Source organism: Lipomyces doorenjongii (assembly GCF_038497915.1).
Source record: "Lipomyces doorenjongii strain NRRL Y-27504 unplaced genomic scaffold V1508scaffold_14, whole genome shotgun sequence".
NCBI classification, from domain to species: domain Eukaryota; kingdom Fungi; phylum Ascomycota; class Lipomycetes; order Lipomycetales; family Lipomycetaceae; genus Lipomyces; species Lipomyces doorenjongii.
Window position 1 is genome coordinate 26,639 of NW_027118081.1, and position 25,377 is coordinate 52,015.

Here is a 25,377-nt window from a genome sequence, read left to right on the forward strand (position 1 = left end):
AATGCCTCCGAGACAAGACTGCCTTTCAGAACCAGTATTACGGCAGATCTCGGGCCAAACGATTAATCCGAGAATAATCGAATGTTCGAACACTTAATTCATAGTCAGGATCATTGGACGGACTGATAGCTAGTTCTAATAACGACCCAGTTTTCTTGTTACAGCATGCAGATGGGATTTATGACACATAGTCACTAGCCACTTATCCGCTGTGACCTTCTTGTGGCGCGAGTCTACGACCCGGGGTAGATGAGCTCGCCTAGGATCACAATGCAGTGCGCCGTTGTACAAAGGGACGTTGCCTATCTGCCACCACTTGCCTCTCAATGAATACAGCACAATACATCATCAGTCCAGAGAATGTATCTCTGTTTGACTTAAATATTCTCACCAAAACTATCCAGCAAGTTGCGTTCGCGAATGTGGCCGGGCCTGCGTGGAAGAAACGCCGATTAAACAATGATGGGATAGCTGAAATAGACATCGCCAGAGACATATCTGGGACCAGTACGCGACCTGTGACTATTAATACAGGAATAGAGGAGTACGAAAATCAGATCGTGCTCTTCCGGAATATGATTCGTGTGCCATTACCTTCTGATCAAGCTTGCAAGGACGAGCTCTATCGTTACCAAACGCTATTATCAGAAATATTCCTGGCCCTCGTGGACCATAATTCGAACAGCCAAACATTTCGAGTACCAGTCAAGCTTCAGCTAGATGTGAATACTGGGCGGCTAGATGTTATTGGTCTCGTGGCCAAGTCACCCCTACTATTATCGGTCAGCATTTCCGGAAGTCAATCTCTCATCGACGATGTGCAGTTATTCAACGACACTAGGTCAAACAGGAAGGTCGTGTTTGATGGTAGTCCTCTCATTGTACCTCATCCTGTACTATGCATACGGACCAATTTTGGGCTGGACAGGGACTCAGCTAGCGGTATTCCGGACGAACACGAACTCGTCATAAATTTTGGTGCTGCTTTACCTTCCGCAGCGTCGCCGTCGGTGATCGCCGCTGAATTAACAGTTTATCCAATATTCGGTAAATTGTTGAAAAGAGCATTTCCATCGTTGGCACAAGAGCGAATAGATTACTTGCTGCCGAATAAGGAGCTTGCAAAGCTCTATAATAATGGACAATCGACAGCTATTCCTCGACCGAGGGTGACTCCGATTGAGTTTTATCAAGCAATATGTGATCATAAGCTACCAGATACACCGCCGCTCATACAGCATGCTGACCTTCGTACATCACTTCTGGATTTTCAAAGAAGGGCGGTTCGATGGTGTCTTCGCATGGAAGGAAAAGTTATCTCCCGGGAAGCTAACGCTATTGTGGACATCGATGAAGAATCTATAGAATTCCCACCTTGGGGCTGGGAAGAAGTTATTGAGTCAGGTCAAAAATATTGGATTGCTCCCGAGTTGGGTCAAGTTTGTAGCGATGAGAAGCTGCTAAGACAAGAATCGCTTGCGTTAGCGAAAACAGGCGCCAAAGGATTATTGGCTGAGGAAATGGGTCTTGGCAAATCATTAGAAACAATTGCATTAATTCTATTGAACAAAAGGCCTGAAGACGAGATAGGAGATCCCGTAGTCGACTTATATTCCGGGGATACTGTGAAGAAGGCAAAATCTACATTAATTGTGACACCTTGGAGTATCCATCGGCAATGGATTGAGGAACTTCAACGACATGCACCTTCACTCGCAGTTTATGTTTATTATGGTGGATCCAACGTGAAAAATCGCATAACTGCCGATGTTCTGGCCAAGTATGACGTGGTTTTAACAACGTACTCTACTATCTCTAGAGAATTACATTATACTCAGAAACTTCCGCAGAGAAATATGAGGCGAGAACGAAAATATGAATTATTTCGCAGTCCTTTGATTCAGCTGGAGTTTTGGAGAGTTGTTCTGGATGAGGTACAGCTAGTTGAGAATGGTGTCGGCAACGCAGCTCAGGTTGCTCGCACGGTTCCTAGATTTCATGCGTGGGGTGTCTCGGGAACTCCTGTACGAAACGATTTGTCAGATTTGGCGGGACTACTCCAGTTTCTATGGCTTTTCCCATTCATCCGGGGTCATCAGGCGAGTATATGGGATCGAGTCTGTACAGACTCTGAGTCATTTTGTGATCTCTTCTCTCGATTTAGTATGCGGCATACCAAGGATATGGTGAAGGACAGTATCTCACTTCCTCCGCAACGTCGCATCGTGTTGACTATTCCATTCACCACTGTGGAAGAGAACAATTATCGACATCTCTTCCAGGAATTTCTGGACGACTGTGGGTTTACTGCGGATGGTGCTCCAGCTCGCAGTGATTGGGATCCGACGGAAGAGTTGCCGAAAATGAGCAGATGGCTTGGGCGATTACGCCAGACATGTTGCCATGCACAAATTGGAGCTGGCAACCGTCGCGCTCTTGGTGGAGGACCATTGAGAACCGTCAACGATGTATTGGAGGCGATGTTCGAAAATGCACAGTCTGTGGTTTTGACAGATGAGCGGTCATATTGGACATCAAAAATTCAGCGGGGACAACTATTGGAACAAGCCAAGGAGCAAGAACCAGCGCTGCAGTTATGGTACGAGGCGTTGGAAGGTGTGCGAAAGGTTCTGGGCGCATGTCGGATTCAATTGGCGGAGGAAGGCGAAAGGCAGAAGGAGTTTAGAAAGAAAGCCGATCGACGAGCGGAGCTTGCGACGATTGCTTCCAAGGGTGAAGAGGAAGATGTGACTAAAATAGAGGAGCGTTCTTTGCTAGACCAGCTCGAGAAAGAAGAAGAGGAAAGTCTCAAGGGACGGGCCCTAGCTGCTAGATTGAGAGTTCGTACGTTCTTGGAATTGGAGCATCGATGTCTGTTCTTTATTGCTAGCATTCATTTCCAGAAGGTATGCAATATCTCGCTTTTATTTATTACGTCAATGTAGTTAGTAACGGTTTTCCTTTAGGAAAACAAGGAGCTCGAAGACGAATATTATGGACTGGCTGAGAAAGCTCGTCGAGAGGTATGTGCTACATTGAGGTGTTGTACCAATGATATTTACTTCAGCCTTAGCTTTTGCAAGAATCCGAATCGAAGGCACAGAAACTCATGAACACTGTGATCTCAATTGCGAAGAATAACGAATTCGTTGAAATACCAGAAATCGAGAGCGTAGACGATCTTCAAGGTGCTCTTGAATGTCGCTCAACAGTAAACAAAGCTCGCACTATTTCTGCTATTTTGAACGAGCAAGCAAATTTGCTTGACGAATGGCGAGAAAAAGTTATATCTTTGTTATGCCAGAAATTGGTTGATCGTGATGCTGAGCCTGATGGCGAAGAGTATAGCGAATCTTTGGATGCTCAAGAGGAAGGGTTTTCGTATCAGGAGGCAATTAGGCAAGCAGTGGCAGATCGTAACGAGGCCGTGAATGGTATACGGAACAATCTGGTGGAGTACGACGTTGGGCGAGCGGATCAATTGGACAAGCGGACAGAACTAGCAAAAAAGCTGCTCGAGGAGCGAAAGAAAGTTAAACCGCCAACTTATCTGGGTTCTTTGAAACTTGTATATGACGAACTTAGGCGGGTAGCAAGCCAAGTGGCATATGATGCTCAAGATGCAACTGGGGGGCGTCAACATCGGTTGGAGATTGAGTACAGCATTGCCAATAAAGAACTAGAAAGTTTGCGTCAGGTTATTACGTCACAAAAGAAGTGCATAGAGCAATTAGATAAAGAGGTTCTCTTTTTTAGGTCGATCTACAACGCTCGTATTGAATATTATAAACAGCTTCAGCAAGTATCTGACGGAGTAGCCGAATTCGTACCCAAGGAACCGGAGAAGTCGCCGAAAATTGCTGTCGCGAACGAAGCGAAGATATTATCGAGGATTGATAAGGGTTATGCTCGTCTGAGATATCTAGAGCATCTTAGGAATTCGATTCTTGGTAATACTGGCTCGATCCCAGAAACTGAGCGAATGTGTGTGATCTGCCAAAGTCCGTTTGAGATCGGGTCTCTCACAGTTTGTGGGCACCAGTATTGCCGAGAATGCATGCTGGAGTATGTTGAAGGTTTGGAGTGTTGTGAGAACTTAGCTAACGTTGACCCAGATGGTGGAAATTCCATCGCTCTTGTCCAATTTGCAAACGCCATCTGAAAGATAGAGACATATATAACATTTCTTACAAGCCTTCAGAGATCCGCGTCAAGGAGGAGAAGTCACACATACAACATCATGGCTTATCGGCCGCTAGACAGATATATTCCGACATGAACGAAGAGGCACTCAATAAGATCAAGTCTATTGATTTGATCGGTTCGTATGGATCGAAGATTGACATGATCCTGCGTCATATGATCTGGTTGCGAGAACACGAGCCAAATGTTCAAGTGGTTCTATTTTCACAATGGGCAGACTTTCTGTATCTTCTTGGAATGGCGCTGTTTCGTCATAGTATCAAATATGCTACCTTAGAACGAAATATGGAGGAGTTTAAAAGTAATCCAGAAGTTATGTGCTTTTTACTTCACGCGAAATCTCAATCGTAGGTGCATGAACAGATATTTTGGGTCATTCGACGGATCTTACTAATCATATTCGCTGTTTACAGGTCGGGTTTGACGTTGATCAACGCAACGCATGTCATTTTGTGCGAGCCGCTGTTCAATACTGCTCTTGAATTACAAGCCATATCTCGCGTGCACCGCATCGGCCAAGCGCGGCCTACAACTGTTTGGATGTATGCAATCAGCGATACCGTGGAAGAATCCGTTCTTGCGCTCACCACTAAGCGGCGTCTTGCATTACTCCACCAATCAAATGCTCCAAGCAAGGACGGTACCTCTGAGCAACGGCGTCCAATTACTGAAGCCAAGTTAGATATTAGCAATTCGATCGAACTTCAAAAGGCATCCGGTAAAATGATTGGTAGGAGAGGCGAAGGAGAAATTGTGCCACAAGATGAACTTTGGGATCTTTTCTTTGGAGAATCTGCCACAGCGGAAACGAATAAAGGTGTTAAGTTACTGGATATTGCTCTTGCAAATCGGGATGGCAGCGAAATGGATTCTGTCGCTATGGAGTATCGCAGGCAAGTGGTTGCGGAAGCTGCAGAGCGGCGCGCGACAGTTATGTAGTGACTTATTGATGCTACAATTTTTATTTTGGTCGAGTTATAGACGCAGAGAATTGTATGACTAGGATTTGGTAATGACACTATGTAGAATAGGAATAATGCGCTCTAGTAGGTGAACTTTACGCAAATATTATTCTTGCGAAATATTTTGCAGCTTCTTCTGCGAATCAAATATTGGGGGAGACGATAATTCGCTGGTGGTTGGCCGCGCAGTAGCTGCTAAATAACTTACGCGTCAAAATAAGGTTTGGACTTGGCTGTTTTGCACTGAAATTAAATGACGCGACGCGTTCATAAGCTGCGCCAGTCTGGGACCTGCGCGTTTTGCCCTGGAGCGTAGTTGCAGTATTGCTTCCACCTTTCTGTTTTCACTTTCCAGCAGATCAAGAAGTCCTCGCGGTCTGAACATAAGAAATATTTTATATATATTGCTGCCGCCTACCAACTGTTATTCATTCTTTTAGCGGAGATACATTTGACACGTTATTGCTGCGGCAGCGTCTGCGCCGGATTTTGACGACCACTTCATTCATTGCCGACAGTAACAATGCCGCGAACACCAAAGAAACAGTCGACACCGACGATTCTCGGAAAGCGAACGCTAAACGCGCTGAACATTCCTACTCCGCCGCAGTCGCCCTCGACAGTCAGAACACTCCGAAGTGCGTCGAAGCGCTTGCCTGCTAAGGATGCATTTGCGGAAAAGGACATGCAGGAAGTGCCTGAAGGACTACCAACTCCGCCGACGACTCCCAGTAAGCGTAAATTTCGGTCAGAAAATGACTGTAGGCCCAAGCGGGCTGATAAGTTATGCGATGTTACCAATGATGTCTTGAGCACATATTCCACGCCATCGTCCAAGACAACTCCACGGACCCCAGTCACTCCTTCAACCCCGTCAATCTACACTGGAGCAAAGGCGCTTTTTCAGCGCGGTTCTGGCTCTCCAGGAAAACTGCTGTGCAGAGATGCAGAACGAGAGATTCTGAAATTGTTTTTCTGTTCGCATGTCTCCACGCCCGCGGCTGGGAGTTTGTACGTTAGTGGTCCACCCGGAACTGGGAAGTCGGCATTGATGGCTGAGGTCTTGAATGATGTGAAAGAGAAGTTTGGAAATGCAGTCAAGATCGCGAATATTAATTGTATGACAGTCCACAAGCCTTCACTGGTATTCTGCAGCATTTTCCGGGAATTGGTTGGTGAGGAGTTACTAGAGTCTAGTGCTGGCGAGAAATCTGTCACAGAGAAGCTGGAGCGATACTTCACGAAATCGAGAAGGAAGGAATCATGGTATGCAAGTTTCCGGCTTCAGTTACTGCTGCTAAATGGGAATCTTACTAATTATCATTCCTAAAGCATTGTTATTCTCGATGAAATGGACTATCTTATTACAAAGGACCAAGAAATTCTGTATCAAGTGTTTGAATGGACTCGTCTCAAGAATTCCAACCTGGTCTTAGTAGGAATCGCCAACGCACTGAATCTGACAAGTCGATTTCTTCCAAAGCTCAAGGCTAGGAACTGTGAGTTGGCTTGGCGTCCTTCCCTCACATCCACGTTTAAACTAACTGATTAGTCGTTCCTGAGATTATACGCTTTACTCCTTACACTGCAGAACAAATTGCAAAAGTGATTTGTGCTCGTCTCGAAGCGTACTCGGGCACAGTAGATGACGATGTAGATGGCAAAGATCGAGCGGGTTTACTTATCCATCCGGCCGCGATACAGTTGTGTGCTCGCAAAACTGCGGCAAACACCGGAGACCTCAGAAAGGCATTTGACATTTGCAAGAGGGGATTGGATTTGGCAGAAGAAGACGCTCGTCGGAAATTTTCTCCACAATCTGATATAATTTGTCAAGAGAATCGATCGCCCATTCTGACTCCTAGTACTAACCTGAGCCGGAATTCGACAGCATTCATCATTCCTCGTGACGCTGTACCACCAAAGGTTACTATTTCACATATAGCGAAAATTTGTTCGTCGGCATTTGGAGGCTCCACGGTACAGCGAGTTCACAGTCTGAATCTGCAGCAAAAAGCCGTACTCTGTGCGTTGGTTGTCGGTGAAAACCGGAAAGCATCTAGTCTTACCATTCGAGAGCTGTATGAGCACTATGGAGCATTATGTGCCAAAGACAAACTGCTAGACAGTCTCAAGGCTAGCGAATTCAGAGAAGTCATTAGTGCGCTCGAAGTTTGCGGGGTCATTAATCTTTCTGCTGAAGGACGTAACTTCTCGTCCGGGGGCAAGAGCTCCAATGGCGATAGCAGACGTATTTCAGCTGCTGTTCAGGCGATCGACCTCTTACGGGCAGTCGAAGATGTGGGCATGCTTAAGAGGTTTTTCAGTACCAGTGCTTAGAGGGTCAATTACTATCCGGTGTTGATGAGGGAATCGTTAAGTGTAAAGATGTTATATATATTAAAGTGGATGTATCTGTATGTATATAATCGTAGAATATGTATTGGAGGCGACATTGCCTACGGTCCTAAGATTTGAGGCCTATATCTAGCAGAATGATTAATAATTTTTATGCATGTATTGCACGAACTGGTGTGCAGGTATTAGTTTTAGTGTACAATTATTTTCAATAACTTCAAATAGACGTGTGATACAACCAAAATGCCCAGAAATGCTCAGCAATTCGCCAATGCCAGTCTGCTAATTCATAATTACACCTGAACCAAGATATCTGCCCTTGACCTAGCAGCTGCAGGTTCTAACTGTTGTCTCCACCGAAATTGCAAATTATTCTTATCCTTTAATAACTCGAAAACACGGGCTTCACTTCCATGGCGTTCTTTGTGTACCAATAAGAACTTCGTCCGTTGTGAAACCACCTTGAGAAGTACATCTGTCAAAATGTCGAAGCTATCCGCGTTATAAGTGCAGTCGCATGAGACGACCAGGTCCCACTCTGCGTCATACACCTTTGCGTTCTCTTCCATCGTGTTATTACCGCTTTCCCAGTCGAACGAAGAGAATTCGATTGTCCCACTTGTTCTGCTGCTGCTCCTAGTACAATTGAGAGCGATATTGCGCTCGCAGACATTGCGGGCTGAATCTAGATCGGTAAGGACCACGTGACTTTGTGGAAATACACGGCTCAGAGTAAGACCAACTATACCACATCCACACCCTAGTTCCAGGATATTCATAGATTTCGACGATCCTTTCAGATGTTTCAGAAAAATGTCGCTGTTCTGGTTCGACAAACTAAGAAATCTACCCAATAAAATTCCAGAGTCCCTAGTCTGCCAGTGTTAGATAAATGCTGCTTGTGATAGATGACCTGCATACCATAAATGCCGTGCGACGCTCTCTCCAGTTTCTTCTAGCAATTTCAAATTGGTGGTTCCAATAGGTATATCCCGACTAACGTATCTGTGATTATCATTATCGTACCGAATACTCCGCTGAATGGCGTTCTTTCTAACACTCGGATCTTCCGTGCCAGAAAACCAAAAACCCAGACTCGTGACAGGAAGAAACGCTGTTAAGGGATCACCATTAGAGTCCACATATATCTCATTCTCATCTTTATATTCACTATCCATGGACATTGAAACACGCATATGAAAACGGACGTCCACTTCTCCATTCTTCATTATCCGATCTAACTGCTTAACAGAAAAGTCTAGTTCAATTGGTAACGCTCTCATGCCAGTCTTCCATTGAACTTTGGTATGTGCGACATTTGTCACTTTGGAAGACGACCGACTACTTGAGATTAGACTCACTGACAATGTCGCATTTCCATAAAAGAAGCAGTCTCCAAGGTCAGTCGTTAGCGTGACGACAGAACTAACTGTCAATCTAGATGCAGAGGCAGCTTGTACCCGATCCACAGTTTTGCGCGCACTCACAGTTTTGCCGCTATAGAGCTCTGTACTCGACTGTTTGGATGAACCAGACTTCGGAGAATACTGCAAGCATTTGGAGTATGGCACCTTCAAAAAGCGCACATGATACATCCTGAATCTACCAGCTAGTTGCTGCTGACTACCAATTGGAGACTCTGTTACATTGGTGGGTGGAAGCCGAGGACGTTTTGGGTTAGGGCAACGTGCCCAGTTTCGACCTGTGCCGCTTAGACCTAAGGTAACAAGCCCAGTACTAAAGTAAGACGTTAAACTTCCCAATTGTCTTGATTATGCCATAAGTGAAGGATTGTGTGAGCCCGAGACAATTTGATAGGATCTTGAATTCGGGGTACAAAAAATTAGTTATCGTTGTAAGCCATATTTGGCAGAAGTGATCTATCTTTATCTTCTATGTTTATGATTTATTTGGATTAGAGATAAAACCTTATCTGTTTGAGCATATAGTTGTCACATTGCGGTAAGTCATCAATCTAATACTAGACCAGTTATTGCAGCTCGGTTTTGATCGTCGATTTCGGTCGCATTGTTATTGACAATGAAGTATCGTTAGGTTTTCTGTCTACCATATATATAAAGTAGATAGATAGAATTTCATCATACTCGACATCCAACTGGAATCGACACTATACGGGTTTGTCATAACGTCTTTACGATCAAAAAATCATGTCCGACACGGAAATGCAGTATGCTCCGGCATCAGAGTCGCCTTCACCCGAGCCTGGAGATGCGACAGCTCCAGAGAACCAAGAACAGACAGTTACAGCAGATATATCTCTAGAAGAGAAGATACAAGTCCGGATCAGAGGTGTCGAGCAGCAAAGTCTAAACCCATTTGCAACTGCTGGACGAATCAGCACTCGAACAAACCGACCGGTCCCACCGCCTCCTCCACCGCCAGGACTTCCGCCATCGCAGGTCTCGAAGACGCTGGAAAGTGGGCTCGGTGCGTATGGAAATCCATCGCAGACTCTATATGTGAATAATTTGAATGATAAAATCAGAAAACAAGGTACGAGACAGTGGAATCTGAAAGTCCTATGAGCGCAACAACATGAACTAACGACTGCGGTAAATAGAATTAAGATTGTGCTTATACACATTCTTTGCGACATACGGACGGGTAATCGATGTTGTGGCCGTCAAAACGAAGAAAATGCGAGGGCAAGCACACATCGTGTTTAGTGATGTCCCTAGCGCAACTCAGGCTTTAAGATCTCTACAAGGTGTTACGTTTTTGGGGAAGGAGATGGTAAGTTTGGATAAAACTGTTTATCAAGTGTTCTCGCCGTGGTCATACACCGTGCTCACATATTCTGGAGCTTTTGTGTATTTGACCCGGACCATTAGACAGCTGAGAAAATTTGATTTTGCTAACGAGTTCGGTCTAGCATATTGAATTTGCCAAGTCAAAATCAAATTCTGTTTCCAAATTGGACGGGACTTATCGACTTCCCCCGCCACCTCCTGCCAATCCAACTACCGTACCCGGATATACGGACTTCCCAAAGGGTGTGAAGCGTCTCCGAAACGAGGAGAGTGATGATGACGAGTAGCTTGTCCGTGTAAATTAGGAAGCGTGTACGATTAAATGAAGAGAAAGCAAAAATTTGTATACAATTGTTGAGATGGAAGCATTTTTGAAGATTTGTAAAGGTTGTGACCCGGTGAATCTGGTGGGGAATATTTGTAAAATAGATAGATTAATGAAGCTTCAAATATGCATCCTAAGAAAACATGGGCTTGCTATCCCCTAATTGCTATACCGACTGTTGCGCCAACAAATCCAATCCATAACGGTAGGTACGAGTGGAGCGTGATATCGGGTACTTCGGGGTCTTCATTCAACGTATTCATGACTTCACCAGTATGACATGGATGGATGTAGAAGCAAAGTAAGCCATGATAAAGTGGATGTTCACATTGTGAAATTGCTCCGCTGCCAGATACTGATGGCATCGTCGGCTCACTGAGTAGTGACATTTGCGATGGATTTGTTATTACATATTTGTAGACGTCCTCTACTAGAGTAATGGGCGTACTCTCTCCTGTATGCAGACTTGTATACTCCGACGAGAAATAAAGAACTGGAAGAGAATAGATGGGCGATAGCAGAATGAAAGCTTTCGAAGTCACTCTGATGTCACCATACTCTCGAAGTGTGGTAATCTCGATACCATCATATAAGTCCTTAGTAGTTGATTAGTTTACGATATGACCATTTCAGTGTCAATTAATTGTCACCTTTTCAGTAGACGGAAGTGGTCTACTGGTAATGCCTGAACCATGAAGTCGCGGAAGAAAGCTTACACACGCTTCTGAGAACTCTGCGGACGTCAAATATGGAAAATTGCTAGCATAATTTGCTGTGATCCCGTCAGAAGCACCCAGCACTGTCATTTATTATGTGAACCATTGGCCTTTTCGGGAGGTGTCCACTTTCTTTATATGAGGAGACGGGTGGTGTCTGTGTGGGGCACGCAATACACCCGGCATTGCACTGTGGGATTAGGGAAGTGGCGCGGTGTATTCGAGGCGGTTGTGTCTCGACAGCCCCGATTGATAACCACGGTATTACGACTTCACTCCATCTTCAACTCTCTAAGGCACATTACTCTCCTACATCGCCATTGAACTACAGACAGTAGAGTTGCGCTCCTGTGTAGTAAGATGTCTCACCAAGTTCACAGTCTCGGCCATGTGCCAATCTCGGACCACTCCTTCTCTGCGGACCGCTCGCAGTTGGCACTGGCTCGCGACATCTCCGTTGAGATTTACGACACCGGATCGAAGTACAATTTGAAGGCGACACTTTCCGGACATGACAAGACCGTCACTTCTGTGGACATTGCGCCTCACTCTGGCCGAATCGTTACTTGTTCGCAAGATCGAAATGCGCTCGTTTGGGAGCCATCCCCAGATGGTACATACAAGCCCACACTCGTACTTCTTCGTATCAATCGTGCCGCCACTTACGCGCGCTGGTCTCCTGACGAGAAGAAGTTTGCGGTTGGATCAGGCGCCAGGGCGATTGCGGTCTGCTACTTTGAAGAGGAGAATGATTGGTGGGTTTCGAAGCATATCAAGAAGCCGCTTCGTTCAACGGTTCTCTCTGTCAGCTGGCACCCGAATTCGGTCCTCCTTGCCGCTGGCAGTACTGATTCACATGCCCGCGTGTTTTCAACATTTATCAAAGGCGTTGACGCCAGACCAGAGCCTACAATCTGGGGCGACCGTGTCCCTTTCCAGACGCTCTGCGGTGACTTCGTGAGCCCGGCCGGCGGCTGGGTGCATGACGCAGCATTCTCTCCTTCGGGTAATGCGCTTGCATTAGTCACCCATGACTCTTCCATCACAATCGTTTATCCTTCTGGACCAGAGCAGCCACCTGCTGCCGTCGTCAATGTCAGCACGACATTGCTTCCATTCAAGTCACTGGTCTGGCTCTCCGAAAATGAGATCATTGCTGCCGGTCATGACTGTCACCCAGTAATCTTCACAGGCTCGGATCAGTCCGGATGGGTTCTTGATCACTCCGTCGATGACCCAAATGAGGCGAAAAAGAACGCTACCAGTCGGGAGTACACTGCATTGAACATGTTCAGACAGATGGACTTAAAGGGTACCCCCCAGGCCTCCGCGGATGATGCGTCTTTGCCTACTATTCACCAGAACACCATCACGTACGTCTACTACTTTAATGAATATTATTTAACCTGTTCGTTGACTGCTAACGGAATTAAGTAAATTGCGCCCATATGCTGTAAGCGGAGGAAGAGTCAATAGCGTTTCCTCCACTGGTGTCGATGGCCGTGTTGTCATTTTTGACGTCTAGGCAGGAATATATAATGTTAGGCATTGATGCACTTTTACATCAGATGCCGCACTTTTATATCGGTACAATGTGGTAATACATAGCTGCAATGTAAAATCGTTAAGATGCGGATGTAATTATTGTCCTAAAGATACCACTTATAGTTGCAGTCTAGCTGCTATGCGTGGTGCTGTTTTCTCTACTCGTCCCATGTAACTATTATTTCGCCTTTGCGCGACTTGGATGTGTGGCTCGATCAATCATCATATCTCAGGAGCAAACTTAATTCAAAAACCCGTGGCACGGTAAAGGGTCCATTAGCAACATTTGGTTTCGGATCGTACGTGATTACATACGCTTCTGTTAATCAAACCATTATTAATCATCTAGAATGGTCGGCATCTTAGGATTTCTACCGGTATACATGCCAATTTACATAAGTCGTAAAGTAACATCGATCTCTAACTGGTTGTTGAATAGGCACTTGCGCAGGCTCTGGACAAGCCGGGATTCAACTGGAAGTCGCTGATCATCGGCTTCTCAGCAGCTCATTATCTCTTTGAAACATATTTGAGTCTTCGACAGTATCGTGTTCTTCAGAGCGAGTCTCCGCCTAAAGCTCTAGAGGGTGCGATCGATCAGGAAACCTTCATCAAATCACAGACATACTCGCGAGCGAAGTCCAAACTCGGCTTTTTTAGCAGCCTTTATAGCTTTCTTTTAGACACCTCTTTTATTTTCTTTGATGCTTTACCAAAATTCTGGGGAATTGCGGGAACTGTTCTGAAGCTATGGGCTCCCGCTAGATTTACTGGAGAGGTAAGAAGATTGGATGATCTCGTGTGTGTACCAGCACCGATGCGACTGACACCTTTATGATATTTAGATCAGTCAATCCGTTGTTTTCTTCCTGGGTTATAATTTTGTATCGACCCTTCTAACTCTTCCACTCTCGATCTATTCTACATTCGTTTTGGAAGAGAAATTTGGCTTTAACAAGCAGACGCCTTCTTTGTTTATTACGGATTTCATCAAGACCCAACTATTGACCGTCGTCATCGGTGGACCCCTTCTTTCTGCGTTCTTGAAGATCATTATCTACTTTGGTGGTCAGTTTTTCTACTACCTATGGCTCTTTACTCTTGTATTCCAAATTGTCGCGATCGTCGTTTATCCGATATTGATCCAGCCGTTGTTCAACAAAGTCACGCCCATGGAGGAAGGCAAGATCAAAACCGAGGTCGAGAAGCTTGCTGTTCAGCTGAAATTTCCCTTGAAGGATCTCTTCGTCATCGACGGATCTAAACGCAGTGCTCACAGCAATGCCTACTTTTATGGATTACCATGGAAGAAACATATTGTTATTTACGATACATTGATTGCCAAGTTTGAAGCCGACGAAGTCGTTGCTGTCCTGGCTCACGAATTGGGGCATTGGGCTCTGTCTCACACTACAAAAATGCTTATTATCCAGCAAATTCACTTGTTCACTATTTTTGTTTTGTTCTCTGTTTTCATCAACAACATGTCCCTGTACCAGTCATTCGGGTTCGGACGTCAGAAACCAGTTATGATTGGATTTATTCTCTTCAGTGATATACTTGGTATGCGTTTCTTGATTAGAAATATCTTTAGCATGCGCATTATTTACTAACTTACATGCAGAACCACTTAATAGCGTTCTCGCATTTGCATTGAGCTTGCTGAGTCGCAAACATGAATATGAAGCTGGTATGTCTTAAATTAGTTACTAAAGTTGTCGTAATGGAAAGGTTGACAAACAATAGATGCCTTTGCTGTTAAGCTTAACTACGCAAGGGAACTTTCTCAAGCTCTTATTAAGCTGCATATTCAGAACTTGAGCACCATGGATGCTGACTGGCTCTACAGTAGCTACCACTACTCTCATCCAATTTTGCCGGAGAGATTACGAGCTATGAAATGGAAGAACGAAAAGAAGGAAGAATAGAGTGTATGTTCATGCTTGTAGTTGATTGCGATTATCAAGGGTAAGCTACCACTTTCGTAGAGATCAGCCTAATGTCATATGCCATGATTATATAGTTTGTGTTACGCCAATGGCACAATGTATATATAGAACTCATATTATCCATAATGTCAACACATGGAACAATAAATATACAGTACACAGCACGTAACGTTCACAAGACAATCCCAACTTTTCTAAACCCACAATATCATATTACAAACACAAATAGAATGCACATACGCCCATTAATGAACTCGCTATATACACAGTACATATTATAAACAGAGATTTACCTGTCCCTATGCAATACCCTCCATTAGTTCATTGGCGAGACCTCGCGATTGCCACTAGCCATCTCCTTCTGTCTCCTCTCCTCTTTTCTCCGTTCTTTCTTCAAACGTTTCCGCTCCTTCTTATCTATAGAGTCCGACACAATAGAGTTGCCAGCCTCAGGCTGCGTAGGTACAACATCAGCATCAGCACCAGCATCCGTCATCTCGACGTCAACTGCGGACGTATCCTGCTCCAACGCATCCGCCTTTCGTTTCCTCAACAACGGCGGTAATCCAAGCAAGTCTCGACGTATCCGGTTTAGCTGTTGAGCAACAGCATTACTGAGCGACGCAACACTACCGATAGCACTATTTGCCGGGGAATACGCTGGCGTAGCAGATGCGTTGGCATCTGGGACAGTTTTCTGCTGCTCGAGATTGTCGAGGAATGAGGAAAGGAGCTCCTCGGCCTCTGTATTGGAAATCTTGTGAAGTGAAGTGACGTGAATAAGGGTGACACCCGAGGTCTCGCGACGTGTTATTGTCGACATCTTGCGGTGGGTCAAAAGCGTTGTGAATCGTCACTTGGCGACGATAATGAAAATGATGCCAAAGATCAACAAGCGCCTGAAGCGACGAGTATGAGCAGTCTAAACCAACTAAAATGAACACCTAACTGTTTCGCCAACGGGTACTATATCAGGACTGATAGGTAGAGGTCTTGGAACAATAGGAAAAAGTTGCAAGATATTCCCCTCAAAAATTTCTAGGAGTACTGTCCCAAGTTTACGTTGGGAACAAGTGTACTCAGAGCCAAGGGTCTGGTGTCACGTAGGGTAATGGTCGGAAATTGAGTTTCCACTTGGCTGGCTTGTACTGTTCGCGAGATTTTTCGTTGTCGATATTTCGGCGCTCATTTAGTCACACGATATAGTTCAGCATTGGGGATATTCCTTGTTTGATTAATCGGAAAGAGGATAGTCTATTTAAGTATTCAATATGCAGTCAGGAACACGGGTTTCCCGGTTATTCCACGGGTCATACTGTCCATCATCGCGAAGGTAATGGGGTTTTGTACGAGATATTCTTGTGTTGCAGTTGCTCATGATAACATTCTTCAGATGCATGTCGTTGCTATTTACCTCAAACACTTTACAACATTCGCGGTCCTCGTTACTCCCCAGCTATAGTCGCATGCTCTTGGCCAGTTCTCGAGAATCCAGTCCGTCGACTTCTGTCCCAAGCACGGCGGCGTCATCTCTATTATCGTTTCCATCTATTTTACCGCCAATGGGCTCCGCAGTATTCCCACAATTCGGCCAGCGGCGATGGAAGGCGCGAGGGAACACTTATCAACCTAGTACAGTTAAGAGAAAACGCCATTACGGATTCCGTGCACGACTAAAAACAAAGAACGGACGTAGGATATTAATGAGAAGAAAGGAGAAAGGACGCTGGTACTTATCGCATTAAGGAAGTAGTTTTCTGCCATCGATGGTGGAAAATCTAAGGAGTTGTTGTGTACATAAAATGATTAAATCGTCCATAGATTTCGAGTCCAACCTTGCGATGGTGTATAATACAGTCCATTGTTCATAACCTTGCGTATCTCGTAAACTACATATACAGTCTCGACAAGACTACTTATCGTCAATGGTCCCATAGAAGACCATTCTCCTCAGTCTGCTCAAAAGAATGCCTCTTGCTGGGAGGCGTACTGATTAGCCATTTCCATCAGCAAATATGCATCTGCTCCGAGATCTTTCATGGCACTGACTTGTTCCGACAAATATAGACAATCGTTCGACAAAAACAAGTTCGAGTCAAATGAATCGCCATAATGGAGAGGAGCGAGTGCCCGAAATGCTCCAAGCAAGTAGCTAACTAGGGACCGCAAATTCTTGCTAGCTGGTGCAATAGACGACGTTTTGTACCTATTAGTCAATTAGCATGACATATTGTGCAAAACAGACTTAGGTTCAGTACTTACTTCGTAGCCAAATCATTCGCGTCATTCAAAAGTGTCTGTATTAAATCTAGTATCTTCTGTGGAATTGCCGTAACTACGTAAGTCTCATTAAGGTCTGATACAGTCAGACTCGGACTCTTAGTAGAATCCTTTCGTAGACTGGCTCCTCTTGATGGGGCACTTCGGGCAATCAGGGCCTTAGGCTTCTTCGCAGCATTGACCTGGGTAAATGGCTGCACCGGCTGCACACGCTTCGGTTGATCAACTTCATCTTCATCGCCCCAATTCCAATCATCGGGGTCGCTTCCGGCTCCTCCTGACATCTCATCATCATTTTCTCCTAGATCTAAAGATTCATCAAATCCCCAACCGTCATCCTCATCAGCAGCTACATCCCCAGTCACATCTGTAGCATCTGGCGGACTGGATTCTAGTGCAAGTGCGCGATTGGCATCGTTATCGTCATCATCCCATTCCTCATTCCAGTCATATTCATCGCTACTTCTTTGCTTCTCTTCATATTCAAAACTTCTCCTTGTATCTCTTTTACTTGAGGCATCAGCTAAAGCGGCTGCAGACACAATGGTACCTCTTTTCTCCACAATTTTGCGTTCGCTGTTTATTGCCTCAGATACAATCTGTCGAGCGAGAGTAAGTATCGAGTCGCATTTCTTCTTGTACCACACGCTGGGCACTCGACTAACCCAGTCTGTAAGCTCCTCTGATGTAGTCCATTTCTCTTTCTTCAAGAAACGATCGAATTCCTTGACCTGTCGCAAGACCGTCTCGAACTTCGGAAAATCGGATAGCGAAAGCGGAACAGATTGCTGCAAAGTAACGTCAATTAATTGTACGGTTATCACTGCGGACAAATCAACAGCGAGAGAATGCGATATTGACTGGGGAAGTGTTGTGTTAATAAATTGGATAAATTTCGAGAGATTGTCAATGAGCTTATCAAATGTGTATGAATTGGCGTCCAAGTATGGTAAAATTTTCAGTGAGCTCCTACTGTCTTCGTATGAGACTTTGACGATCACTGGGTCTTCCGTGTTGAGGATGCGAACAACTATAAGCTCCTTTAGTTTGCTGTTCAATGCCTTTACTTTTCCCAGAAAATCAAATCGTTTCAAAGCCTCAGATATATCCTCTAGAGATACTCTAAAGCCCTCAGCTTTCGTGGAAATTAGTAAAATTCCATAGTCAAGACGCCCTCGATCATACCTTCCACTGTCTTACGAACTAACACTTCTGTTCCGTCAATTTGAAATTGAACAAATTCGTTCCACAAGGAGTCTAGACTGTGAAACACTCTCGCATTTAGACTGTTTACTTCTTCTTTTAGTGTGCTCAGTAGAGTAATCCGCTCCCACTCTGGAAAGCCGGTAATCTTAGCCTCGGCAGACTTCAACAGCGGCACGCACTGCACGAGGCGTCCAGACTGGAAACAAGATCGCAGCTCAATTAATGTAGCCTTAATAAGCCAAATCTGATTAAGCGCTTCGACGTAGCTCTGATTACGACTGTAGGATAATGTTAGAGTGTCGCATTCGTCGATCAGGCTGTAGATGGCTTCGTCGGCATTCTACCGTCAGCGTTAGTAAATGGAAGCAGGACGAAGCGTTATTCAAGATGCAACTCGTACGTCATGCTCTTTCGATAATCGATTTAGTTCCTCGACTTGCTTCTCTGAGAGCGCAATGCCGTCGAATAGTGTCCTTGACTGATTCAAATAGGTGTCAAGCTCTCCTGAATTCTGAGAACATATCTTTTCGATTCTTTCCTGTACAACAATCAATTTTATTCCCATATAAATGCCAATAATGTCAATTTATTATGAAGACATAATAATACCTTGATCTGGGCAATTGCGTCATCTAACGCCCTAGCGACACTTGATATGCTGTCTACCTCGGTAACTGATAGATTGGCATCGACCTCGTCCGGGAACGTGCCAAGCTGTAGATACTGCAGTACAGATTGAACGACTTCCTGTGACCACGACATTGCACAACTATTACATGCTACAAATTCCCGTTGAGAGGAAAGCAGTGGCGCGAGAAAGTTGGTCTATCTTGCGATGGTTACGCGTTGTTCAAGTTCCGCGAGAGGGTCATACTCTAACTCCTTAAGTTGGGGTTCGATCTACAGCCGTCTCTGCGATGGGCACGCCGGCCATACTTTATTGAGTACCATTCATAGAAGCGATTAGTTGAAGTGTATATTGGCTAGCTGAAAAGAGTATAAGAATCTTCGGGTGCCAAACTGCACAATTCAGGCTCTGCATGATAATATCTGTTAAGGAGAGTTACGGGGCTGTCCAACTTTGGGTACGATCAAACTATGTATGAGGAAGTATTAATGATCATTATTGATCAAATCGAAGATATCAATAATTGGCGTCATTATGTATGAGAATGCGATATTCGAAGAGTTACTTGTTTTGCTGACAAGGGCGCGGAATCAAGCGTCCAGTATTGCTTTCTAAGGTTCAACACCAACTTCCTAACAAAAAGGTGTGTCGATAATATATTTAGCAATGCATTCAGTGTCTCTAGATCTGCATAGATATAGAATACTGGCCGACGTGCGACTACGGGCACTCGATTTAGCACCAAGAATGTGGCTAGAGTACAAACACCGTTGCGCAGACGATAAAGTCAATGGTAAATGAAGAATACATTTATATGACAGTCAATTTTTACTTATTGAGTAGTCGAAAGGTTAAATAACTAACTGTACTTGACCGTAGTGACATTGGTGTCGTACCTTCCCGTAATTTCCACACATGAATATGCGTAACAACTAAACCGCGCATATTAACGCCCGATTCGACACTGCTTTTTTTTTGATTGAAAAAGCCGATGTATTAGTAACTATATACATTATGGGCTGAAAAACAAATGAACAAAGTAACCCAGCGTCCCCAGTGTTAATGACCTTTAACAGCGACCGACTTTGGAGGTATGATCAGTTGCGGCCACACCAAGAAGAAAGCACAGTTCCCCGTCCGATCAACATTAGTTAAGCTTCTTTGGGCCTACTTAGTACTGCGGTGGGAGACCACGCTGGAATCGTAGGTGCTGCAATTACATTTTTTTTTTTTTGGATTCCATTCATTTCTCAATGAAAGAATATTGATGGGTCTATGTATAAGTGGGCAACCTGAATCCTACATGACCTTCCTAGTAAATACGACACCAGGACTCGGGATTCCAAATTCAAGAGTAAGCTCGCACAACCGAAACCATTGGAAATTCCAAGTTGTTCGGACAAGGTAGACTAATGTATGTTCGTTGTTGCCGGTCTGCGGCTCATGGTTGAGCGAGAAAGGTAGGTTTAGCGAAAGTTAAGGCTACGTCATGGGCACAGATCGGACCGATGCAGCTTAGCGCACACTTCTTTATCGAGCTTCTGGCTGCCATCACTGTCCGCAACTTACCGCTCACAAAGAAAACATATTCCCCACTCATCCATTCCACACGTTTCGACGGTCGCTCTGTCCCATCCATCACCACAGTATCTGTCTGCTCAGCAACCGTCGTCAGTGCTCTTTAGTGGTCTGCTAACGCCAATGGCAGATTTCATCAGGTATGTGCGTGATGTTATCTTAGCTGCATCCTTGCTGACCATAAGCCAGAACCCAGATTTTCGGCACGTCCTTCGAGATCACCAGCAGGTACGACTTTTACATCTCTTTCCGCAATTGAGATTGGTACTGACAGTAGTCACTTAGATATGCCGATCTGAACCCGGTTGGAATGGGTGCGTTCGGTTTGGTGTGGTATGTGAATTATGGCTGCGTTACACCAGCTGTCAATCGTTCATTCATTTGACATCTATCCAGCTCCGCTCGAGACCAGCTCACCGGACAGGCAGTCGCCATTAAAAAGATCATGAAGCCGTTTAGTACACCAGTTTTGTCTAAGCGAACATATAGAGAACTGAAGCTGTTAAAGCATCTTCGTCACGAGAACGTGATTTCCCTAAGCGACATCTTTATTTCTCCGCTCGAGGATATCTACTTTGTCACGGAATTGTTAGGCACAGACCTTCATCGATTGCTCACCTCGCGACCACTTGAAAAGCAGTTTATACAATATTTCTTGTACCAAATATTGCGTGGTTTAAAATATGTTCACTCCGCTGGCGTTATTCATCGTGACTTAAAGCCGAGCAATATTCTTGTGAACGAGAATTGTGATTTGAAGGTAATCCTCCTCGAGTTTCAGATTTGTGAGCATTTGCTGATGAGTTTCGGCACAATAGATTTGCGACTTTGGCTTGGCTCGCATTCAGGATCCGCAAATGACAGGATATGTCTCAACGCGATATTATCGGGCACCAGAGATCATGCTCACTTGGCAAAAGTACGACGTCGAGGTTGACATATGGAGTGCAGGATGTATCTTTGCTGAAATGTTGGACGGAAAGCCATTGTTTCCGGGAAAGGACCATGTGAATCAGTTTTCGATTATCACTGAACTCTTGGGAACTCCACCTGACGACGTTATCCACACGATTTGCAGCGAGAATGTGAGTCTCTTGTTAATTTTTTAACGCAATTTTTTGACGACATGTAGACATTGCGGTTTGTGAAATCGCTTCCAAAGAGACAGAGAATACCACTCTCCCAAAAATTTAGAGGCGCCGATCCTCTGGCGATTGACCTACTAGAGAAGATGCTAGTATTTGACCCGCGCAAGAGGATTACTGCTGCAGAGGCGCTTGCGCATGAGTATCTAGCGCCATACCACGATCCGTCTGATGAACCTGTTTCAGAGGAGAAGTTTGATTGGTCGTTCAATGGTATACAAATGCTAATTTTATTGATGCCAGTGATTGCAGTTGCTAATTGAGTGCTAGATGCTGATCTTCCAGTTGATTCCTGGAAGGTGATGATGTATTCTGAGATATTAGATTTTCACAATATAGATGGAGGAGTAGTTTCACCGGATTAAAGAGGGCCGGGGGAGCCGAGGGAATGAAAGAAAAGAAATAGCCGGAAGTTCTCAATGCTACGTCACGGAAAGTCGGGCAGCTCAACCCTGCTACTGATAATTTGAATGTGTATTCTATTTCGCCTGAACCTTGATATTGTATACGATATTTTTGGTGTAATTGTTTAATGTCCTTGCTGCTTGCTTGGTGACCAATTGTCGTGGATATCCATGTCATAAAGCCCTTTTTGGATCAGTTGGTCTCTGTGTTAAAGTTATAGTTTGTTTACTTAATGTAGTTATTGTTATTAGCTTTACAATCTGTGTTGAATGTATGTAGAATATTTCTGAATATTTAAAGTTAACTGCCCCGATCTGCTTGCAGTTGGCATGGCACGACAATAAACCCTTAGCCTTTCAAGCAGCATTGCTCTGACAAAGTATAATTCTCAATTTGGTATAACAGAATTAAATGCAGAATACTCGTTATATAACTACTTTGCCGAATATGGAACCGACCGCAAAAACTGGTCACTGATATATATTCTACCGGTGAATAAATTGCCGGCCTTGCAGGAAGCGGTTGCAGGAGTGTAGTTAGGGATCGCCAACCAAACACACACACGCGTCGACTCCAGACCCAGGGGCTCTCAGGGTAACGGAATCTACACACTGATGCCTGCGAAGATCCACGGTCTCACTCGTGAATCCTGACCGTTTATTACCTTCAATTGTCCATTACTCCTGGGATTTTTGTTGCCGTTGTGTAATTGCAAATATCGGCAATAGTTAACCGGTGTTCTCATTGTTAGAATGATCAGAAAATGATCAGTGAAGTAGATCCACCAGCCGAAGGTCTTATCGTTGGGGTATGCGTCGTCGGGTTCCATCATACACGGTAAGTGATTGGTTTGGAACTTATGCAAAGTTTTGATGTGTGTAACTAACTGATCCCGCGCAACAGTGGACCCGAGGTCGAGTACTGGATAGACGAGAATGGGAAAGATCTATCCACGCGTTGGGCTAACTTGCCTTTTCAAAGTCTTCCGGACGGAAGCCACTCCGTCAGTAAATCCTTTCTTTGGTACGAGACTGTAATGCTGATAGAAATTGACTAGCACGAAGAGGACTATTCATATTTCACCCTCTTCTATGAGCCAGATGAGGCCGAGACCGAGAAAGGCATGCGGCCGACAACTTACTTTGGCATCTCGTGTAACAGGCAAATACGGACCACCGAGCTTCTCTACAAATCCGCTGACGTAACGCGATCTACCGTTCAGAAATCCGTTGTTGTCGTCGCGCGAAAGCCGATATTTGGCCCTATTCGCGAGAAGCTGGCAGTAGTTACACGCGCGTACTTCCTGCAAGGCAACTTTGAGGACCGGACGATTATCAACAATTTATACGAGAATCTTGTTCAATTGTTTCAGCACGGAATTGGAGAGGTTGATTTATACAATGGCATGACATTGAGAGAATTGGTCTATAGATTCAAGTGGAAGACTCTCGTGTTATTCAAGGCATTGATATTAGAGCCAAGGATATTATTTTTCGGATCAAATACCGAATTGCTGTGCTCCAGTCAATTCTCCCTAGTATCGCTGATCCCTGGTAAGCACTCTCGACAATATTTAGTTGAGAATTGGAGAGACTAATAAAGCCGCAGGTCTCATCGAGCACCTCGAAGATTCCGCGTCTCCTATCCTCGATTCTTACGAATATAGTTTAAAGAAATCTACCAGCCTTAGAAGCAGTGACCGTGCGTCACTTCTGGCGTTCATGGGTTTGCCACTCCAGGTCTTCGGCAAAGGTGGCATGTTTAATCCATACACTCCACTCCAACAACTTGAAGCGCTAACTGGGGAAGAAACGAAGTTTTATCTTATTGGAAGTACAAACTCGTTACTATTATCCCAGAAGCATAAATTCGCGGATATCATAGTGAACGTAAGTTTTCTGTGGTTACTTGAGTTTTGACTAGAATATTGACTTACAGAACTTTAGGTCGACCTCAATACGGTTGAGATTTTAAACCCCGACTTTGAAGCCCCTTTGCTTCTAACATCATACGATCGGAAATGGATTGACTCAATATTCCATGCTGTCAGTGAAACATGGTCAGACGGTAACGTGCACGGCGTTTGTCATATACAGCTGTTTCGACTCTAACGCGTATCCAACAGAGGACACGGGGCGTTTGGAATCGGCTGGGTTTGCTGGAAGCGAAGATTACATTCGGTGGCAATTTGAAGATTATCTTATGGCACTATTGGCGTCTGTTAAGTATGACGCGTTTTTGACGAAGTACTGTGGTCCTCCACCTCCGGAAGCTTTACTCCCAGAGATAGGTATGATATTTGCTATTGCATTTCCATATCATTTTTGTTCATACTAATATATTAATAGACGGCAACCCAGCTGTTGATTTCAATTTAGATTGGATCGAAAAATGGAAAACAACAAACAACTTCCGAATTTTCCAACAATTCACCGACGAAGAGCTATTCGATGTCGTCGAGCCACGGCATCTTTCAAGCGGAGGCATCTCATTGGAAGATGTCCAGCGCAAAGTCGCACAGTGCGTTCTAGCTTAATTAGTCATTGTCCCCTGCTCTTTTATGTTTGTGTAATATTATGTCTTTGTTGTACGGAGTGGGTTGTTTTATGATATGGACGATCTGACGATTGAGAACAGGCAGATGCAAAATTTAGCCCCGGCGCGAGAAGCAATTGCGAAGACGTTCACGACAGGATCGGCAAAAGTGTCCAGTGCGTTGGGAAGTTTTTGGGCTGAGATTGAGAGCATGCGAGAGAAAGAGCGGATACGACGTGAGACCCAACGGCAAGTTCAGGCATCACAATCTTCGTCGTCACCTACTACTCAGAAAACCGAAAAGCCAAGTTCTGGATCGCCATCGTCGCAGACGTCGGAGTCCTCATCGACGTCGGCAAGTTCAAAACGAACACAGCATATTACCGTCACGTCTGACCCTTCGTACTTGTCCAGTTGGAGTCGTTGGGCATCAGATAAACGGCGGCAGGCATTTGGAAGCCACAAGTCGAGCTCACGAAAGTTATCACCGTCACCTGATTCTGCACAAGAGCAGCCGTCATCTGGTTTGAGCAAATTAGACGTTGTTGGCCCGCCACATGGAGGTGCTCAAGCACCCGAGACGATGAAGCCAGAGTCGGTGGAGGATGAAGATGACGATGATATGTACGGGTCTGATAGTTATGTTCCGATCACGTCGGAGGTGATAAATCCTTGGAAACCTGATGAGGAACGATGAGGTAGATGAGTATAACTGCTGATTCTTCTTTGAACACCATTACAGCGTTAGAACGACAGATGGCTGCGGATTAT

General features: G+C 44.8%; 12 protein-coding genes across 12 annotated transcripts; 8 read left to right on the plus strand and 4 right to left on the minus strand.

Annotated features, from left to right (window-relative positions):
* Positions 1-30: 30 nt before the first annotated feature.
* Positions 31-5,399, plus strand: V1508DRAFT_413978 (SNF2 family N-terminal domain-containing protein). Its single transcript, XM_066939863.1, has 5 exons — positions 31-2,906; positions 2,967-3,023; positions 3,074-4,065; positions 4,116-4,550; positions 4,617-5,399. Exons 1-5 carry the CDS (start codon positions 327-329, stop codon positions 5,140-5,142), a joined length of 4,590 nt encoding a protein of 1,529 aa, XP_066796867.1. The 5' UTR covers positions 31-326; the 3' UTR covers positions 5,143-5,399.
* An 81-nt stretch (positions 5,400-5,480) lies between these two features.
* V1508DRAFT_367955 (P-loop containing nucleoside triphosphate hydrolase protein) lies at positions 5,481-7,755 on the plus strand. The gene is made up of 3 exons (XM_066937399.1): positions 5,481-6,431; positions 6,498-6,664; positions 6,718-7,755. Exons 1-3 carry the CDS (start codon positions 5,689-5,691, stop codon positions 7,503-7,505), a joined length of 1,698 nt encoding a protein of 565 aa, XP_066796868.1. The 5' UTR covers positions 5,481-5,688; the 3' UTR covers positions 7,506-7,755.
* On the minus strand, positions 7,553-9,169 carry V1508DRAFT_383737 (putative methyltransferase-domain-containing protein). The gene is made up of 2 exons (XM_066937750.1): positions 8,445-9,169; positions 7,553-8,393 (listed from the first exon to the last, which is right to left on the minus strand). The coding sequence occupies exons 1-2, from the start codon at positions 9,116-9,118 to the stop codon at positions 7,817-7,819; spliced, it is 1,251 nt and encodes a 416-aa protein (XP_066796869.1). The 5' UTR covers positions 9,119-9,169; the 3' UTR covers positions 7,553-7,816.
* Positions 9,170-9,361: 192 nt separating this feature from the next.
* V1508DRAFT_53589 (uncharacterized protein) lies at positions 9,362-10,676 on the plus strand. Its single transcript, XM_066942955.1, has 4 exons — positions 9,362-9,485; positions 9,579-10,037; positions 10,105-10,277; positions 10,417-10,676. Exons 2-4 carry the CDS (start codon positions 9,692-9,694, stop codon positions 10,579-10,581), a joined length of 684 nt encoding a protein of 227 aa, XP_066796870.1. The 5' UTR covers positions 9,362-9,485; positions 9,579-9,691; the 3' UTR covers positions 10,582-10,676.
* A 26-nt stretch (positions 10,677-10,702) lies between these two features.
* On the minus strand, positions 10,703-11,606 carry V1508DRAFT_413987 (uncharacterized protein). Its single transcript, XM_066939864.1, has 2 exons — positions 11,270-11,606; positions 10,703-11,215 (listed from the first exon to the last, which is right to left on the minus strand). The coding sequence occupies exons 1-2, from the start codon at positions 11,423-11,425 to the stop codon at positions 10,772-10,774; spliced, it is 600 nt and encodes a 199-aa protein (XP_066796871.1). The 5' UTR covers positions 11,426-11,606; the 3' UTR covers positions 10,703-10,771.
* An 89-nt stretch (positions 11,607-11,695) lies between these two features.
* V1508DRAFT_352026 (WD40-repeat-containing domain protein) lies at positions 11,696-12,860 on the plus strand (the record flags this gene model as incomplete). Its single annotated transcript, XM_066936839.1, has 2 exons — positions 11,696-12,708; positions 12,770-12,860. 2 exons carry the CDS (start codon positions 11,696-11,698, stop codon positions 12,858-12,860), a joined length of 1,104 nt encoding a protein of 367 aa, XP_066796872.1.
* Positions 12,861-13,001: 141 nt separating this feature from the next.
* Positions 13,002-14,977, plus strand: V1508DRAFT_53568 (peptidase family M48-domain-containing protein). The gene is made up of 5 exons (XM_066942954.1): positions 13,002-13,257; positions 13,320-13,658; positions 13,726-14,443; positions 14,505-14,570; positions 14,627-14,977. The coding sequence occupies exons 1-5, from the start codon at positions 13,231-13,233 to the stop codon at positions 14,806-14,808; spliced, it is 1,332 nt and encodes a 443-aa protein (XP_066796873.1). The 5' UTR covers positions 13,002-13,230; the 3' UTR covers positions 14,809-14,977.
* On the minus strand, positions 14,884-15,848 carry V1508DRAFT_383748 (uncharacterized protein). Its single transcript, XM_066937751.1, has one exon. It carries the CDS (start codon positions 15,650-15,652, stop codon positions 15,146-15,148), a length of 507 nt encoding a protein of 168 aa, XP_066796874.1. The 5' UTR covers positions 15,653-15,848; the 3' UTR covers positions 14,884-15,145.
* Positions 15,849-16,002: 154 nt separating this feature from the next.
* On the plus strand, positions 16,003-16,778 carry V1508DRAFT_413996 (mitochondrial 54S ribosomal protein bL34m). The gene has a single exon (XM_066939865.1). The coding sequence runs from the start codon at positions 16,206-16,208 to the stop codon at positions 16,572-16,574; it is 369 nt and encodes a 122-aa protein (XP_066796875.1). The 5' UTR covers positions 16,003-16,205; the 3' UTR covers positions 16,575-16,778.
* Positions 16,779-16,788: 10 nt separating this feature from the next.
* V1508DRAFT_352119 (uncharacterized protein) lies at positions 16,789-19,077 on the minus strand (the record flags this gene model as incomplete). Its single annotated transcript, XM_066936846.1, has 5 exons — positions 16,789-17,035; positions 17,092-18,244; positions 18,295-18,655; positions 18,716-18,853; positions 18,925-19,077. 5 exons carry the CDS (start codon positions 19,075-19,077, stop codon positions 16,789-16,791), a joined length of 2,052 nt encoding a protein of 683 aa, XP_066796876.1.
* A 1,373-nt stretch (positions 19,078-20,450) lies between these two features.
* V1508DRAFT_414000 (kinase-like domain-containing protein) lies at positions 20,451-22,419 on the plus strand. The gene is made up of 7 exons (XM_066939866.1): positions 20,451-20,661; positions 20,711-20,749; positions 20,807-20,854; positions 20,918-21,281; positions 21,340-21,606; positions 21,654-21,879; positions 21,937-22,419. The coding sequence occupies exons 1-7, from the start codon at positions 20,645-20,647 to the stop codon at positions 22,029-22,031; spliced, it is 1,056 nt and encodes a 351-aa protein (XP_066796877.1). The 5' UTR covers positions 20,451-20,644; the 3' UTR covers positions 22,032-22,419.
* Positions 22,420-22,834: 415 nt separating this feature from the next.
* V1508DRAFT_352097 (transport protein Avl9-domain-containing protein) lies at positions 22,835-24,607 on the plus strand (the record flags this gene model as incomplete). Its single annotated transcript, XM_066936844.1, has 7 exons — positions 22,835-22,908; positions 22,975-23,074; positions 23,129-23,624; positions 23,680-23,960; positions 24,018-24,138; positions 24,197-24,361; positions 24,420-24,607. The coding sequence occupies 7 exons, from the start codon at positions 22,835-22,837 to the stop codon at positions 24,605-24,607; spliced, it is 1,425 nt and encodes a 474-aa protein (XP_066796878.1).
* Between the last annotated feature and the right edge of the window lie 770 nt (positions 24,608-25,377).